Source organism: Vigna umbellata, chromosome 3 (assembly GCF_029865625.1).
Source record: "Vigna umbellata cultivar VRB3 chromosome 3, Vumbellata_1.0, whole genome shotgun sequence".
NCBI lineage: Eukaryota > Viridiplantae > Streptophyta > Magnoliopsida > Fabales > Fabaceae > Vigna > Vigna umbellata.
This window is the reverse complement of record NC_142167.1, coordinates 18,769,314-18,786,270: the sequence shown is the minus strand read 5'-3', so window position 1 is coordinate 18,786,270 and position 16,957 is coordinate 18,769,314. Positions and strand designations below refer to the sequence as shown.

At 36.2% G+C, this 16,957-nt stretch overlaps 3 protein-coding genes across 4 annotated transcripts; all 3 read left to right on the top strand.

Moving 5' to 3' along the window:
- The first annotated feature begins 206 nt into the window (after window positions 1-206).
- Window positions 207-3,135, top strand: LOC124848834 (multiple C2 domain and transmembrane region protein 5-like). Of its 2 annotated transcripts, none has more exons than XM_047326647.2 (2): window positions 207-310; window positions 581-3,135. In XM_047326647.2, exon 2 carries the CDS (start codon window positions 610-612, stop codon window positions 2,932-2,934), a length of 2,325 nt encoding a protein of 774 aa, XP_047182603.2. In that variant the 5' UTR covers window positions 207-310; window positions 581-609; the 3' UTR covers window positions 2,935-3,135. The 2 variants fall into 2 exon arrangements, with proteins under 2 accessions (XP_047182603.2, XP_047182602.2); XM_047326646.2 differs by having other exon boundaries at window positions 267-396.
- Window positions 3,136-6,738: 3,603 nt separating this feature from the next.
- LOC148201785 (uncharacterized) lies at window positions 6,739-8,249 on the top strand. The gene is made up of 4 exons (XM_088109487.1): window positions 6,739-6,940; window positions 7,021-7,223; window positions 7,338-7,782; window positions 7,870-8,249. Exons 1-4 carry the CDS (start codon window positions 6,739-6,741, stop codon window positions 8,247-8,249), a joined length of 1,230 nt encoding a protein of 409 aa, XP_087965613.1.
- A 70-nt stretch (window positions 8,250-8,319) lies between these two features.
- LOC148201784 (uncharacterized) lies at window positions 8,320-15,462 on the top strand. Its single transcript, XM_088109486.1, has 4 exons — window positions 8,320-8,496; window positions 8,617-8,667; window positions 10,572-13,541; window positions 13,722-15,462. The coding sequence occupies exons 1-4, from the start codon at window positions 8,320-8,322 to the stop codon at window positions 15,276-15,278; spliced, it is 4,755 nt and encodes a 1,584-aa protein (XP_087965612.1). The 3' UTR covers window positions 15,279-15,462.
- Window positions 15,463-16,957: the final 1,495 nt, after the last annotated feature.

The window sequence follows — 16,957 nt, the reverse complement described above, 5'->3', positions numbered from 1 at the left end:
ATTACTTTTCATTATAGTTTCCGCAGTAAAATCTATGAACAGGTTTCCACTCATTATTATTTATCATACAAATAAACTTTACAATTTAGATTAAAACTAATTACTTCCTAACAAATAATATTTTATTAAAATAATCTGAAGTATCCACGTGAGTCTTATTAGACATGTTCAATGTGTACGTGGGTGTCTACGTGCGTTAGATATACGTAAGATTTTGGTGTATTTTCTACGTATAGGCGCAAACTTCAATGCAGCTATTCGGTACTTGCACCTTGAGGAAGGAAGTTCCCCACACCCAGTGCCATTTGAGGTATGCGAGAACTTCAAACAACACATGCAGTACTTGTTCATTTCGTTTTCATTTTCAAATTGTGTTTGTTTGAGTAATTGAAGCAGGTAAATGAATTGCAGTTTCTTTCTTTGGCTTTGCTTTCCTTTACTTTTTAAGTCCTTGTCTTGCTGTTTATCTGTGTTTCTGCATGTTCCATCTCCTGTGATGTTCACCAAAGCAAGATCTGCTATTCGAAAAAAGATCCAACAATGTGTTCATAATTTCCATGTTTGTTTCAAATCGATGCAGTTAACTGTTAACTCTCTCTAGAGAAGAAAATGCAGAGGGCACCACTTGCACATTCCCATGAATTCGCCTTGAAGGAGACCTCTCCCAACATTGGGGCAGGGGCAGTGACAAGGGACAAGCTATCATGCACCTATGACCTTGTTGAACAGATGCAGTATCTCTATGTTCGCGTGGTGAAAGCCACGGACTTACCTGCAAAAGATGTCACTGGAAGTCTCGATCCCTACGTCGAAGTGAAGCTTGGAAACTTCAAGGGAGTGACCAAGCATTTTGAGAAGAAGTCGAACCCTGAGTGGAATCAGGTCTTTGCCTTCTCAAAAGACCGGATTCAAGCCTCGGTGTTGGAGGTAATTGTGAAAGATAAGGATGTTATTTCAGATGACTTTGTGGGGAGGGTGTGGTTTGATCTGAATGAGATCCCAAGACGTGTTCCCCCAGACAGTCCTTTGGCTCCACAGTGGTACAGACTGGAAGATCGCAAGGGTGTAAAGGCCAAAGGAGAATTAATGCTCGCAGTTTGGATGGGGACTCAAGCAGATGAGGCATTTCCTGATTCTTGGCACTCTGATGCAGCCATGGTTGGCTCCGAAGCTGTTGCCAACATAAGGTCAAAAGTTTACCTCTCTCCCAAGCTCTGGTATGTCAGGGTCAATGTGATCGAAGCGCAGGACTTGATTCCTATTGACAAGAGCCGGTATCCTGAAGTTTTTGTGAAGGTTAATCTTGGGAGCAAGTTTGTGAGAACAAGAGTGTCTCAAAGTAAAAACATAAGTCCTATGTGGAACGAGGATTTGATGCTGGTTGCTGCGGAGCCGTTTGAGGATCCCTTGATTCTGACCGTGGAAGACAGGGTTGGACCAAACAAAGATGAGATTCTGGGAAGGTGTGTGATCCCTTTGCAGATTGTGCAACGGAGGCTGGACCATAAGCCTGTGAACAGCAGGTGGTTTAATCTTGAGAAGCATGCGGTTGTTGAAGGGGAGAAGGAGAGTAAATTCGCAAGCAAGATACATTTGAGGGTGTGCTTGGATGGTGGGTTCCATGTGTTGGATGAGTCAACTCATTACAGCAGTGATCTTAGACCAACTGCTAAGCAGCTATGGAAGCCTAGCATTGGAATTCTAGAAGTGGGGATTATAAGTGCACTAGGGCTTATGCCGATGAAGACAAGAGATGGCAGAGGAACCACGGATGCTTATTGTGTGGCAAAATATGGCCAGAAGTGGATCCGCACTAGGACTATTGTGGATAGCTTCACTCCAAAGTGGAATGAGCAATACACTTGGGAAGTGTTTGATCCATGCACTGTTATTACCATAGGAGTCTTCGACAATGGTCGTGTAGGAGGAGGAGATAAAGCTAGTGAAACAAAGGATTCTAGGATAGGGAAGGTGAGAATCAGGCTATCCACACTTGAAGCTGATAGAGTTTACACACATTCATATCCTCTTTTAGTACTTCAAACTTCGGGTTTGAAGAAAACAGGAGAAGTGCAATTGGCCGTGAGGTTCACAAGCTCATCTTTCATCAATATGGTGTACATGTATTCCCAGCCTCTGTTGCCGAAGATGCACTACATCCATCCTTTATCTGTGATTCAGTTGGACAGTCTGAGGCATCAGGCCATGCAGATTGTATCAATGAGGTTGAGCAGAGCTGAGCCACCCCTAAGGAAAGAGGTTGTAGAATACATGCTTGATGTGGATTCGCATATGTGGAGTATGAGAAGGAGCAAAGCCAATTTCTTCAGGATAATGAAAGTTCTGGGTGGTTTGATAGCCTTTGGGAGGTGGTTTGATCAGATATGCAACTGGAAAAACCCCATCACTACCATTCTAATTCATGTCCTTTTCATAATATTGGTTCTTTACCCTGAGCTAATACTTCCCACAATCTTCTTGTACCTGTTCTTGATTGGAATCTGGAACTTCAGATGGAGGCCTAGACACCCTCCACACATGGATACCAGGCTGTCTCATGCTGATGCTGCTCATCCTGATGAATTAGATGAAGAGTTTGATTCATTCCCAACTTCACGGTCACCGGATATTGTTAGGATGAGATATGACCGTTTAAGAAGCATTGCAGGGAGAGTCCAAAGTGTTGTAGGAGACTTAGGTACACAAGGAGAAAGGTTCCAGAGTCTGCTAAGCTGGAGAGATCCAAGGGCTACCACACTCTTTGTCACATTCTGTTTCATTGCTGCTATAGTCCTCTATGTTACTCCCTTTCAAGTTGTGTCACTTCTCATTGGCTTCTACATGCTTAGACACCCCAGATTCCGCAGGAGACTTCCATCAGTCCCACTCAACTTCTTCAGAAGGATGCCTGCTAGATCAGACAGCATGCTGTAAGCACAGATGATTCAATTCCCTTAATTTTCATGCACTACTTGGTCATAAAGTGAGAATATTCATGATGTCACGGTTATGTTTATTTGCATTCAATAATTAACCAATGTGCCAACTTTTACCTGTCACTAGAATAAGATAGTCCTGGTAGCTTGATTTCCCTCTGCAAACCAAGAAAAAAATTTCCGGATTAGCTTTATCTCCTACCCTTTTTATTATTCTCTTAACCATTTATGCTACCAGCTAATGTTATGTTACTATTCATGAAAAAAATACTCGTTAGAAGAGATTCTTAAGTAAACTTCAAATATCTCAAAATATCAGTTCTTAGTTGATTGAGGAATATAGAAAACTAGAACACTGATGAACAATAAAGCAAGAGTAATAGAGGACCTACCTGTGTAAAGTGGCATCACCTAAATGTTGAAACGACATGACATCTCTGTTGTTTTGTTGCGAGTAAACTACGTGAAATTGTTCGTTTATTGTAGAAATGTCATTATCATGAGAAAGGTAGCAATAGTGTGGATCTAATATTTCATTACACCAAACTTTTGAAGACCCTACCACACAAATCATCATATATTTTACCTGCTAACAGGTTTTCAACAGTCATTTTCATTATGAGAACGAATCAAAACCAAAAAGACAAAAAAAACAGATCACTTTTGGTCGAGAAACATTGCAATAAATAAGAATGCTGCATTCGTCGAGATCTACCTGTGCAATAAAATTCGTATCAATTTGATATACAACACGTGCCTAGTACATAATTTCGTTCGATTAAACAATCTTGGATTAAATTTTCGACATTTTGACTACAAACTGATTCACTCGAGTAAGTTTGTTACTATTAATTTGCATGTTTAAATTTAGGTACATTATGCTATGTTAGTTCCTTATGTCTAAAAATTTGGCTTGTGAACTTTGAACAAATATAAAAATGCATATTGTTATATTTTACGAAAAAAATTGGCATAATAAAGTCATATCTAGAAGTCAGTTAAAAATAAAATACAGTTTAAAAAAATTTAAAATTTTTTAATTTTTTTACTGGTTGGTCCAATCTAAACGAATGTATTTTTATTAGTTTGGTTTAGTTTAAATTTGATAGAAAATTTGTAAAGATCAATCATATTATTTTGATCATTCAATTGATGATGTTCAATGAAACATTATTTGGTCCTACCTCTACCTTTCTTATAATCCATGTATCTCTAATTTAAGTAATGAACTCAGTGATGTTTTTTTTTTCCTTTTCGAGAGAGGATTTATTTCTACAAAAATATTAAGAGAATGGGCTTGTGTTTATATGATGCTCACCTTTTTAGTTTAGTTTTTATCCATTGTATGACAATCCCGTTTGTATTCCTAACATTCACATGTTTTCAAAATTTGAAGATTGAATTCATGAAATTAAAAAAAAAATCTAATGTACAAATTAAAGATTATAAAAAATCAAAATACATTATAGATTTATATGTATTTGAAGATGGAAACGGAGCAAGCCAAGAAAAGAAGAGAAAATTACAAAATTGAAACATAATGATTTGAAAACCATAAAATTTAATACCTCATTTTATTTGCATAAAAAATATTTGTGTGAAAATAAAATAACATAATTGATCGTAAAAAATATTGATAAAAAATAGCAATGGATTATATTTTCAACATAATTAATTATATGTTTACTTTTTGTTAATATTTATTTATTATAATAAAATAAATAATTAAATTAAAAAATTAATAATAAATAAACGTTTTGCACTTTTCTTTACTTTTACTCTCTTTCTTTTTAATTCAAATAACCTCATTTTTCACTTTTTTTTAATTTTTTTTTCATTCTCACCATAATCTAAACAAACTACGTATTTTTTTTATATAAATCATTATTGCTCTTTTCATTTATTCCATTTTTCCACTTTATCTCTTCTAGTTCTACCAAAAAAAATGGTAAGAAACATGCGTGGGTGTATAATTGATCCCTTTCTTTCATGTTAATCATACGATAAAATAAATAATAAATAATTTTCGTTATTAATTTCAGATTCAGGAGAAAGATGTGAAGAGAAGAGAGAACTTCCAAAATAAATAATTTGGTTTCTGAAAAAGAAATCAAGAAAATGTAAATCACAACTAACATAACTAAATAAACATTCCTTTTTACGCTGTATAAACATATATCATTACGCTAACCTTAAAAAAAATCAAGTAACAACATGGTATATAAAATTGCAAAAAAATGTCCACTCCAATCCAACGACAATCATTGGAAGTTCCACCGTTATCCGATGGTGCTCCCTAGTCAACTAGCAATCTGCAGAAATTCGTATCTTGTAAGGCATAATTCCACATCACCAACTCATATATATATAAGTATATATGTGTATGTATACGATTATGAACACTACTCAATGTAATTTTTCGTCTGTCTCTTTCTCAACCCAACCCATCATATATCTATCTGATGTTCATTATAATTGGTAAATAATAAGATACAAGACTAAAATTTTGTTATTGGTAAGTTATAAAAAACTGATATTTGAGGAGCGTGGACGAGTAAGTTCATATTGTAATTTGTAATTGTTGGCATGCAGATGGATTCTCCTAAGTGTTGCCGTAATTAACATGATACTGAAGAATCAAATTGGAATATCCTCTAATTCTATATTGAATTATCCTTCACATCATAATTGTCTCTATTGTTTATACGCTAACACTTATATATAACAATGAGTTCGGCAGATTCCACTTCAGTTGAGTATGTGGAACTGGAGCTACGTACCCTTCTCTCACAAACACTCTTAAACTTCCTTTGCTTCCCATTTTTGCATCCACTTGGTACAGCTAACGACCAAACGTGTTGCATGGTCACTTAAGGTACGTGATAGTTTCTTTTGTTAACCTTTCTGCTTCATGTCTGATTCTGTAAGCACATTGCTCAAACGTTTGCAGTGGACAAGATTGGTTCTGAAAATCTTGCATGGGTTAATGTGTTTGATTCTTGCACGTGTTGTCTTAGTTTGTGTTTTTGTTCTCACAATGAAGTGTAATTACAGCAAGTGCTACATACAATCTCCAAGAAGTCCTCTAGAAGATTGAAGTTAAACTGCATACTTCTCACCTCTGAGGTAAAGTTAATTGTGAAATGTTTTTCTGTTGCCAAATGATCAACGAAAAGGACTACCAACAGTTTGGCTTTTCTGAATTTATTTTGGTGTGGACTATTTCTCGAGTTCCTTGTGAAAACTTCTCGTCATTTGGTGTTTCTTCGTCATTCAGTTTAATTTTCTACCAGTCTAGTCTAAATGCTGAATGAGTATGTTGAGCACACATTTTCAATTTTAAATCTTTGTCTAAATAATATATCTACAACATCAGAAAGATTTGACTTCTAGAAATTTGAATTGTTCTCCAACAGACTATTTCGAGTTCTACCACACTATAGTAGCCCAATGCTGAAAGCCTATTCCTGAATCTAGTACTTATATAGCATTTATTATAGGGAGGATGCATCTGGGATTCCATTTCTGTGTTACTAATGACATCACAGCAACGAACTTCATGTTAAATCAGTACATTTGTCTGTGTGATAAGTCATAACTACTAACTATTTATTCTGTGTTTCGAGCGAGAAAGCCTCCAAGCATTGGCTTATGAAATTTATCTTTCTGTATTAGTTGGGTTGGACCTTGCTCCCGAATTGGATCATGCATGAATAATATTACTGAAGTTTATAGTAGTTGGACTGAGTTTCTCACTTGATCTCAATAGGTTTACTGGTTTCTGGTTTCAAATTCGTACTAGATGGATCTAGACAGACCAATAGAGGACCAGTTCTCCAAATTGCACCCTTCCTTGCCAGAACACACCAGAATTGGAATAGTTGGTGCTGGTCCAAGTGGCTTATCGGCAGCTTATGCACTAGCCAGGCTTGGTTATAAGAACATCACAGTCTTGGAGAAACATCATACGGTTGGTGGCATGTGTGAATCAGTAGAAATTGAAGGTATATCTTGATTACACTCTCTTAAGTCTTGACTAATTAAAGTGACAATAGGTTTTGACCACTAGTAAATGTCTATGCAGGAAAAGTTTATGATCTGGGTGGGCAAGTTCTTGCAGCAAACAGTGCTCCAGTCATTTTTCACTTGGCAAGAGAGACAGCCTCTGAACTAGAAGAATTGGACTCCCACAAGCTTGCTGTCATTGATCATTCCACTGGAAAATATCAAGATATTAAAGTTGCTGATGATTATGTATCAGTTATGACACTTACATTGGAAATCCAAGTTAGTTTTTTCTCTCTACTTTCAGTCTTTCATAGACACCTAATGGTTGTTTTTCCAAGTTCTATGACTTGAAATTTGTATGAGGTCAATCGATTGTCCTTGTGATATTGGCAGGAAAAGGTGAAGAATTGTAATCGTATTGGGGTCCATGCTGTTAGTGACATTGCTTCAGACTTAACTCCAGAATATCTTAAGCATCATGGACTCAAATCTGTTCCCAAATCTGTAGCTTATGGTTACACGGCTTCAGGATATGGATTTACCCAAGACATGCCTTATGCCTACCTTCATGAATTTACTAGAACGTCCATGGCTGGAAAAATTCGACGATTCAAAAATGGATATACAAGTCTGTGGCAGAAGATTGCTGAATCGCTTCCCTTAAAACTTTGTTGTAACACTGAAGTATTGGCAATCAGGAGGAACTCTGATGGTGTAACTGTTAAGACCAAGAGCTTAAATCAAGTTGAAACTCTGGAATTTGATAAGATAATAATATCGGGCTCATTTCCATTAAAATATGGAAGAACTTACAGATCATTTCCTTCAACTTGCATAGGTAGGTAAAATTCTTACTGCTTCATATTTATGTAAGGTAGTGCTATTTTCTCCAGCTTCAAACCTGATTAAACGAGTCTTATGGCAGAGCGTGAAACAGAAGTAATGGATGCAAGTGACCTTGAAAAGGAATTGTTCAGCAAAGTAGAGACAAATGACTACTACACCACTGTTATAAAGATAAACGGGCTAGAACATTTGCCTGTTGGATTTTACTATTTTAGTGAATATATGGAAGATCCCAGCACAATAGGACATCCAGTTGCAATGCAAAAGTTTTATGCTGGCACTAACATATTCTTATTCTGGTCCTATGGAAACTCTGTTGATATTAAGGGAGAAGCAGTCACGGAGCTTGCGATCAAGACAATAGAAGCCATGGGGGGAGAAGTTGAGAATGTCATTCTTCAACGCCGCTTTATGTACTTTCCTCATGTTGGTAGCCAAGGTATTTGTTTGTCTATTTGATTTGTTTTTTTTGAGAGTTCAATATTTTTTGCCACAAAGGAACTCTAAATTCTGAAGCTTCAATACAGATATGAAAGATGGGTTTTATGAAAAGTTGGAATCAAAGCTTCAAGGTTCAAGAAATACTTACTATGTAGGTGGACTCATGGCGTTTGAGCTAACAGAGAGAAATTCATCTTATGCCATGGCTCTGATCTGCAAGAACTTTGCACATAGCAATGATTTGCCAATATTTCCTTACACAAAGGTAATTTGTCATTTATATGTGTTCTTACAAATCGATGATTTGAAAATGTAAAATAGAAAACACGGCACATACTTATATTGAACTCTGAAATTCTGTGTATATTATTCATGAATGCCACAGGCCTTGTATAGCCGTAGGACCATGAATAAAGTAGTAACCCTAATGACGCGAGTATAAAAACAGTAATAGAAACTAAATTTCTAGAGTTAAAAAGAGTAACAGAAAATAAATCTTTAAAGCTAAAACCATTAATAAGAATAAAAAATAAGACTCAAAACGAAATCAATGAAATCACAAAAACATCCTAATTTAAGTTTATCTAACAAAATTTTCCCATAAACTTAAATTCTTCTAGCTTTCATCCTGATTAGCTACCTCTATTCCTAAAACAATGTTGTGGGCAATGGTTTCATGAACATCTCTTTGTTCCCTACTTTGGGCCAGCTCAATTGTTAATCTGATATTTACTCGAATCACTACCTTCTTTTCTTACTTCATCTCCAGTTTACTAGGTAGATTTCTAAGCTAGACTGCATGCCGCACACTCCATGATGTTGTCACGTACTTGGTGCGCTACAATGGGTTGTTTCTTTAGAGATAAGTGAAAGTCGTGTTCTCCATAAAGAAGACATAGCTTGAGGTGCTCTTCCGGTCACCCATGTCTCCACACCAGTCACTGTCCGAGTATCCATTAAGCCGGTAATTGTCCAACTTAGTATAAAACAGTTCCTTTCACGTACCTTAGTACCCATTTCAGCACTTTTCAATGAAAATACCTTGGCTCCTCCATAAGGTAACTAGTGATTTCCACGCTTAGCATCAGATCTTGATAACTTGGGCCCAAGCCCAGACTCCATTCAAGGGTCCATCACTCGTAGCACATCAAGAAATCAAACTTCCAATTAAACTTCGATACCTGCTTGCATCGACTTGATCCCCATCTTCGTGTTTGGATAACTTTGTGTCGTGTTCCATGAGAGTAGAAACCGGATTGCACTTCATCATCTTCGACTTCTATAATATCCCCTCAGCATATCTCTTTTGGGATACATAAATGTCTCTCGTGCTTTGGTCCACCTCCAAACCCAAAAAGTACTTCATGACACCCAGATCGATAATCTGAAACTCTCTTTTCATTACGTTCTGAAATTTTCTTACCCGCTCGGCTTTACTTCCCATGAAGATCAAGTCATCTATGTATAGGTAGACGATCAAAAAATCTCCTTTTTGCTTCTTTAAGTATAGAGCTTGGTCACTCGTTCTTTGTCCTCCATCTTCAAGTTTTCAAACTCACCCACGAGAGTTTGAAGTCGGACTTGTCTAACATGATTGTCCCCTCTGGACGCAATCTCCAAGATGTCCTACGCTTTTCTTGAAGATGCAGTTTTTGTTATCTTCTCAAAGCCTGATTCGTCCACTGCTCTATACAATAGGTGAAAAGTCGATTTGTCTTTTACTAGCATCTTTCTCAACACATAATCTGGGCCACTGTCTGCTCCTCGTCCTCCACTGGTTCTTGGTATGCATTCTCTACTACCTCCCACACGTCTTGGGATCTAAGAAGAGCCTTCATCTGCAGACTCCAATTATCATAATTGACTTTCTCCGACAATTATAGTAGGGACATATCGTTTACTAGATTTGTCATCTCACTCACTCTATCTTTCTCTCAAGCACTCAAGCACATTGTTTCACTCTCTCTCTCTCTCTCTTTTCTCTCACTCAAACACTCAGGACATAAAACTCTGGTACCAATTTGTAAAATAGAAAACACGACACGCACACACTGATATTGAAGAATGTCGCAGGCCTTAAATAACCAGGAATAAAAACAATAACCCTAATGGGACTAGTATAAAAACAGTGACAGGAACCAAATCTGTAGAGTTAAAAACACTAACAGAAACTAAATCTGTAAAGCTAAAACCAGTAATAGGAATAAAAAATAAGACTTAAAAGTGAAATCAATGAACCGTAATTTATGTTTATCCAACAGAAAAGTCTAGATTTTGTTGAACTTAGATGATATGTTTTCCAAATAGGCCTGCACTTCATACAAAGTATGTTTTCTGCAGAATTTGTTTCCCTTGCAAACTGAGTCCCAGAAAAAGAATCCTAAAGAATTAGGTGAATTGGAAGAAGTGCAATTTCCTAATTTGCCTACTTTGAATAGCTACTTAAAGCACTGGGCAACTCATCCAATCACTCAAAACAGGATTCTGTATTCTTGGATTAATGAAGAAGGGACTCCAGTGTGGCGCAGGACCTACGGAGAACTGTATTTTAATTCTTCTTGCATTGCTCATAAGCTTGTAACAAACCAAAAGCCGGTTATAAAGCCAGGTGACAAGGTTCTCCTGGTCTATGTCCCCGGTTTGGATTTTATTGATGCCTTCTTTGGATGCCTAAGAGCTAAAGTCATACCAGTTCCAATTCTTCCTCCAGATCCCATGCAAAGAAATGGACAAGCACTAAAGCAAATTGAAAATATTGCTAAGTCATGTAGCATTGTGGCAATTTTATCAACAGTTGCTTATCACTCAGCAGTCCGTGCAGGTTCATTGAAAAATTTAATCTCATTCGTTGGAAAAAATGAGAAATCTTTGGCTCGGTGGCCGAATCTCCCATGGTTGCACACTGATACATGGGTCAAGAAGTCCAAAAGTCAGGTCTTGGAACATCTTGATGAACAAGGTGAACCTGAGCCTGGTGACATATGTTTCTTGCAGTTTACCTCAGGTTCAACTTGTGATGCTAAAGGAGTCATGATCACTCATGGTGGGCTAATTCACAATGTAAAGTTGATGCGAAGAAGGTACAAGAGCACCTCAAGGACAATGCTAGTAAGCTGGCTTCCTCAGTATCATGACATGGGACTGATTGGAGGACTTTTTACATCTCTTGTTAGTGGTGCTTCTGCAGTATTATTTTCGCCAATGACATTTATCAAGAAACCGCTCTTATGGCTTGAAGTTATGAGCAAGTACCGAGCAACTCATAGTGCTGGCCCCAACTTTGCCTTTGAGTTAGTGATTCGAAGATTGGAGTCTCACAACGATAAGCTTCATAATTTAGACCTTTCATCCTTGACTTTTCTTATGGTTGCTGCTGAACCAGTGAGACCGAAGACCCTGAAAAGATTTGTTGAGCTAACCAGTCCGTTTGGCTTATCTGAAAAGGTGATGGCGCCTGGATATGGTTTAGCAGAAAATTGTGTGTTTGTCTGTTGTGCATATGGAGAAGGTAAGCCAATCATTGTTGATTGGCAAGAAAGAGTTTGCTGTGGTTATGTTAATCATGAGGATGCAGATATTGACATTAGAATAGTTAATCCAGAAACTCTTGAAGAGCTTGATGAATATGGAAAGGAGGGAGAAATCTGGATTAGTAGTCCAAGTGCAGGAATAGGATACTGGGGAAGGGAAGAATTGAGTCTAAAAACTTTCAGGAATGAACTTCAAAACCTTCCTGGACGCAGCTACACAAGAACTGGAGACTTGGGACGAATAATTGATCAGAAATTATTCATCACTGGAAGAATCAAAGATCTTATCATTGTTGCTGGAAGAAATATTTACTCAGCGGATGTTGAGAAGACAGTTGAGACCTCGTCTGACATTCTTCGTCCTGGTTGCTGTGCTGTCATTGGAGTTCCTGAGGAAATCTTATCAGCAAAGGGGATTTCCACCCCAGATGGCTCTGATCAGGTAGGCTTGGTCGTGATTGCAGAAGTAAGGGATGGTAAGCCAGTCACCAAAGATGTGATTGAGAAAATTAAGACTCGTGTGGTGGAAGAACATGGAATCAATGTTGCTTCCATCAAGTTGGTCAAGCCCAGAACCATCAGCAAAACAACATCAGGAAAAATCAAGAGGTTTGAATGTGTCAAACAGTTCAGTGATGAAACACTGAGCTTGATACCAATAGGTCCAACACCTGTTTTGAGAAAGAAGTCATTGTTAAGTTCGTTTACTACAGGAATTTTGAGAGAAGGAAAAACACCGGGGCCACTTGCACCAAGGAAAAGGATCAGTAAGAATGAAATTGTAGAGTTCTTGAAAGGGCTAATATCTGAGCAGACTGGAATCTCAATCAACAACATCTCAATCACAGACAACTTGACCTCATATGGAATTGACTCAATTGGTGTGGTTAAAGCAACTCAAAAACTCTCAGATTTCTTAGCAACTCCGATTTCAGCCATAGATGTTTTCACTGCATCCTGCATTCTAGAATTGGCTAACTTCTGTGAAGATCTTCTATCAAAGTCTCAGCCTCAACTTACTAGCAATTCATCCAATGTTCCAGAAGCTCAGACTGGTTCCACTGAATTGATTGTGGAGGTATCCAAGTCTCGGCAGTTTGGTATCCGTGTACTTCAACTCCTATCCCTTATTTATATTTCTATCATTCTGGTGTCTCCTGCATATCTATCCGTCACTACTTATCAAAATTTCATCTTAAGTGCCAGTAAATGGATAGATGGATTTCCCTGGTTACATTACTTACTTTCCCTGACTTTTGCACCTGTTGCATGGATTCTTTGCATGGCTTCTACTTGCATTTGCATATCATTATTTGGAAGCTCTTTCTTGGGGCCAAACTATGACCCTACCTCTGAAATTTCCATACATTCAATGGATTTTGTCAAGTGGTGGACACTGTATAAGGCCCAAGAAATTTCTTCTAGAGTTCTGGCGGTACACCTCAGAGGAACAGTGTTTCTGAAATGCTGGTTTGAGATGCTGGGCGCAAGGATCGGATCATCAGTTTTACTTGACACGGTTGACATCACAGACCCATCTTTGGTGTCAATTGGAGATGAAGTTATCATGGCTGAAGGTGTTTTGGTTCAAAGCCACGAGGTAAAGAATGGAATTTTATGTTTCCATCCTATTAGGATTGGCAAATGTTCTTCTATTGGACCTTATGCAGTTATCCAAAAGGGAAGTGTCATTGAAGAAGGTGCTGAGATACAGGCCTTGCAAAAGGTTGGACCAGACCAACATGTGTTTAAACCTGCAAAGCTTGATAATGGCATTAAGGTATGTTATGTACAAGTAAGAAATGCTTATAAAATTATTTTATATATTCTGAAGATATATTTTAGGTCATTATTTTAATATGTGACATCCTCTGCCTAGTATTTTTCTCTGATTATGGAGTGAGCTCAAAGTCAAGTGAAGCTAGAACCATTAACTAATACCTTCTATTTTTTATTTCAGAAAACAGAGCTCTCTGTTAATACCAGAAAAACTCAATGTGATATTATCTACCACTTTATGGGAATATATCTTGTTGGCTTTCTCAGCTCCCTTGCTGCGGTCATTTCCTACTTCTTGTATACTAGGTTCTCCAACCAACCTCTATCACCCCAACACTTTTCCTTTGTTTGCATAGGTGGGGCCTTCCATTGGATCCCGTTTACAATGGCTGCATATGCTACCATGTTTTCTGAAGTCTCGTCAAACCCAATCACCTTTGCCATTTCATTTACCAGCGCCTATTTGCTTCATGGTTTCATTCTCATCATTCTCACCATTTCTTTTACTCGTCTCCTCAAAACTAGTCAAAACCAGACACAATTTAAAACATGGCTTCAATGTCAACTGACAACTTCCTGCCATCTTAGATGTGCAAAGCTTCTCTCAGGAACAGAAGCCTTCTGCATATATCTACGCCTTTTGGGTGCCAAAATTGGTAAGCATTGTTCCATCAGAGCCATCAACTCAGTTTCATATCCAGAGTTAATGTCAATAGGTTCCGGCGTCCATCTTGGAGATTTTAGCCGGATAATTACAGGTTTCCATTCTTCAAGTGGATTTGTCAGTGGAAAAATTGAGATTCAGGACAATTCGGTTATTGGGAGTCAAAGTGTAGTCCTACCTGGTTCTCTAGTCCAAAAGAATGTCATTCTCGGTGCACTTTCAGTTGCTAAAATGAATTCTACACTCCAAGAGGGTGGTGTCTACGTTGGATCAAAGTCCCAAGCTGTCATAAGGAACTCGATGAAGAATGCTTGTGATGAATGGATACAAGATATAGACAACATAAGCAAAAAAAGGGTTGTTGATTTGGCTGCAGAACACAAAAATGACTCACAGAAATTGACCCTGACCAGAACATGGTTTCAGACGTTCTCAGCACTCTTCACTCAGCCATTGCTACAAACAGTGTTACCTCATATGGTGTTAGGTTTAGCGGTCTTTGCTCCCTTGAACTGTGTTGTTTGCCTAAAGAGTGACAAGAAACTTCAAATATATTGGTTGCTCCCATTGTTTTGGGTTCTGTCAGGAGCCTTAGCATCATTGGCATGTGTGATAGCGAAATGGATTCTTGTGGGAAGGAAGAAAGCAGGTGAAAGAGTGGCTATATGGAGTCAAAGAATCATATTGGACAGCACATGGCAGGCCATTAGAAGCTTAGTTGGAGAGTATTTTATGGACATGACAAGTGGGTCATTTTGGCTTGTGGTGTGGATGAAGTTGATGGGTGCAGATGTTAATATGGAAGATGATGTTTACGTAGATAGCATGGGAGCCTTATTGAACCCAGAAATGGTGAAGATTGAGAGAGGGGGTTGTGTAGGAAGAGAAGCCTTGCTGTTTGGACACGTGTATGAAGGTGAAGGAGCAATGGTGAAATTTGGAGAGATCAAAATAGGAGAAGATGGTTTTGTAGGGAGTAGAGCTGTGGCCATGCCAGGTGTGCAATTACAGAATGGCAGCAATCTTGGTTCTTTATCACTTGCCATGAAAGAAGAAATCATTAGATCAAGCTGACAAATATTTCTACTCATTTCTGCACTCTTTCAATAATCAATTAGAATAATATGCATCGATCATACCGTGAAATTCTACTTGAATTTCGCCTGTATTTGTATCTCGTACCTTGTTTTTACTTTTCTATCAACGTTGGCTGAAAATTCTCCATGACGAAGTTGAAAAAAGAAAATCAGATTTTATATTGTTCAAAAGCTTTCCCAATTAACACTAGAAAAAATCCTAATAAATTATTAACAAAAAATAACATTAATATCGATGATAAAAAAATTATAATCACTGTAGACATTAACAAAAACATAACTATGAAAAATGTCATTAAAAAAACTAGTTTGCACTTGTCAAGGAATATATCTTCCATATCAGCTAAGAAAATGTTATCGAGTGAGGAATATTATTGGTATAGAAAATCTAATTAATATAAACTAAAAACATTGTGACTGACGACATTGATTTGAAAATAATTTTGGTTTAATATCAACAACAAGAGCTCCAATGATGTCTACCTACAAATAAACACAATCGAGATTCATAAAAGAAACATTTGCTAACATTTATCAAAAAATAATATTGAGATTGTAACTAAAAACCTCAGCCTAACCTGTAATGTTTCCGAGTCTTTGTCAAACCATCGATCAAAATCAAGTTTACAAGATAATACTAAAAAAACATAAATTTGAAAAATCTTTAAAAAAAATAATTATAACTATTTTGAATACTTTTTAAATTTTCTACTCAAACAACATATTAATTAATATTTTAGTTTTGATGAAAAAATTAATTATTTTCCTTAAATTTATACCATAGCAATATTAGACATTTTCTCAATTTTTTCACTCGTGATGGAAAAGAGATATGTCAAAATGGTTTCCATGAATAATTTTAGTTCATCATATATTTGAATTGAATTAACTTGAAAAAATATAACTTTTTTAAATGTAGGTTAAAATATATGGGTTAAATGAGTTCATGTCACATTGATATGTAACCTACCAATAATAGTTTTTTTATTACTTTTTATGGTTTTTTATAAGTATTTTATATTATAATTATTTTTTACTTCTAAATATGTAGGTAGATAATTTGTTTTTTTTAAAACTAAAATATTGTTCAATGATATATAAATAGCTTTAATATTTAATTTATTTGTTTGTTAAATTAAGTAGGCTAATATTATAATTTTTAAATATGGGTTAAATATATTTTTAGTCTTTATATTTATATGTAAATTTAGAATCTGTCTATATTTCAAACTTTGATACAATTTGATTTTCAAACTTTAAAAATGAATATTTTTAGTTTTTATAACCAATTACGTAAAATTTCTTTTAGACATATTAAGTGATGTTTTAGACTAATATTTTAGTAGTTTTTTATTCAAATGTCATATTAAACTTTGTTAAATTAAAAAAATTATATTAATTTATTTTTAAAGTTTGAAGAATAAAATACACCAAGAAAAAAACTAATTTCAATTTTATATCATATAAAGTAGTGAAAACATATTTAAAATTTATAATAATATTAAGTGAAATATATTACAATAAATTTATAAAATAAATTAAAAGATAAAAAATATCATTAAAAATTAACTCATCTAATTTACTAAAGAATTACAAAATTTATGATTTGTTAAAAAGTAAACTGATTGAACTAGTATTTTCTTTTTTAACTCAATC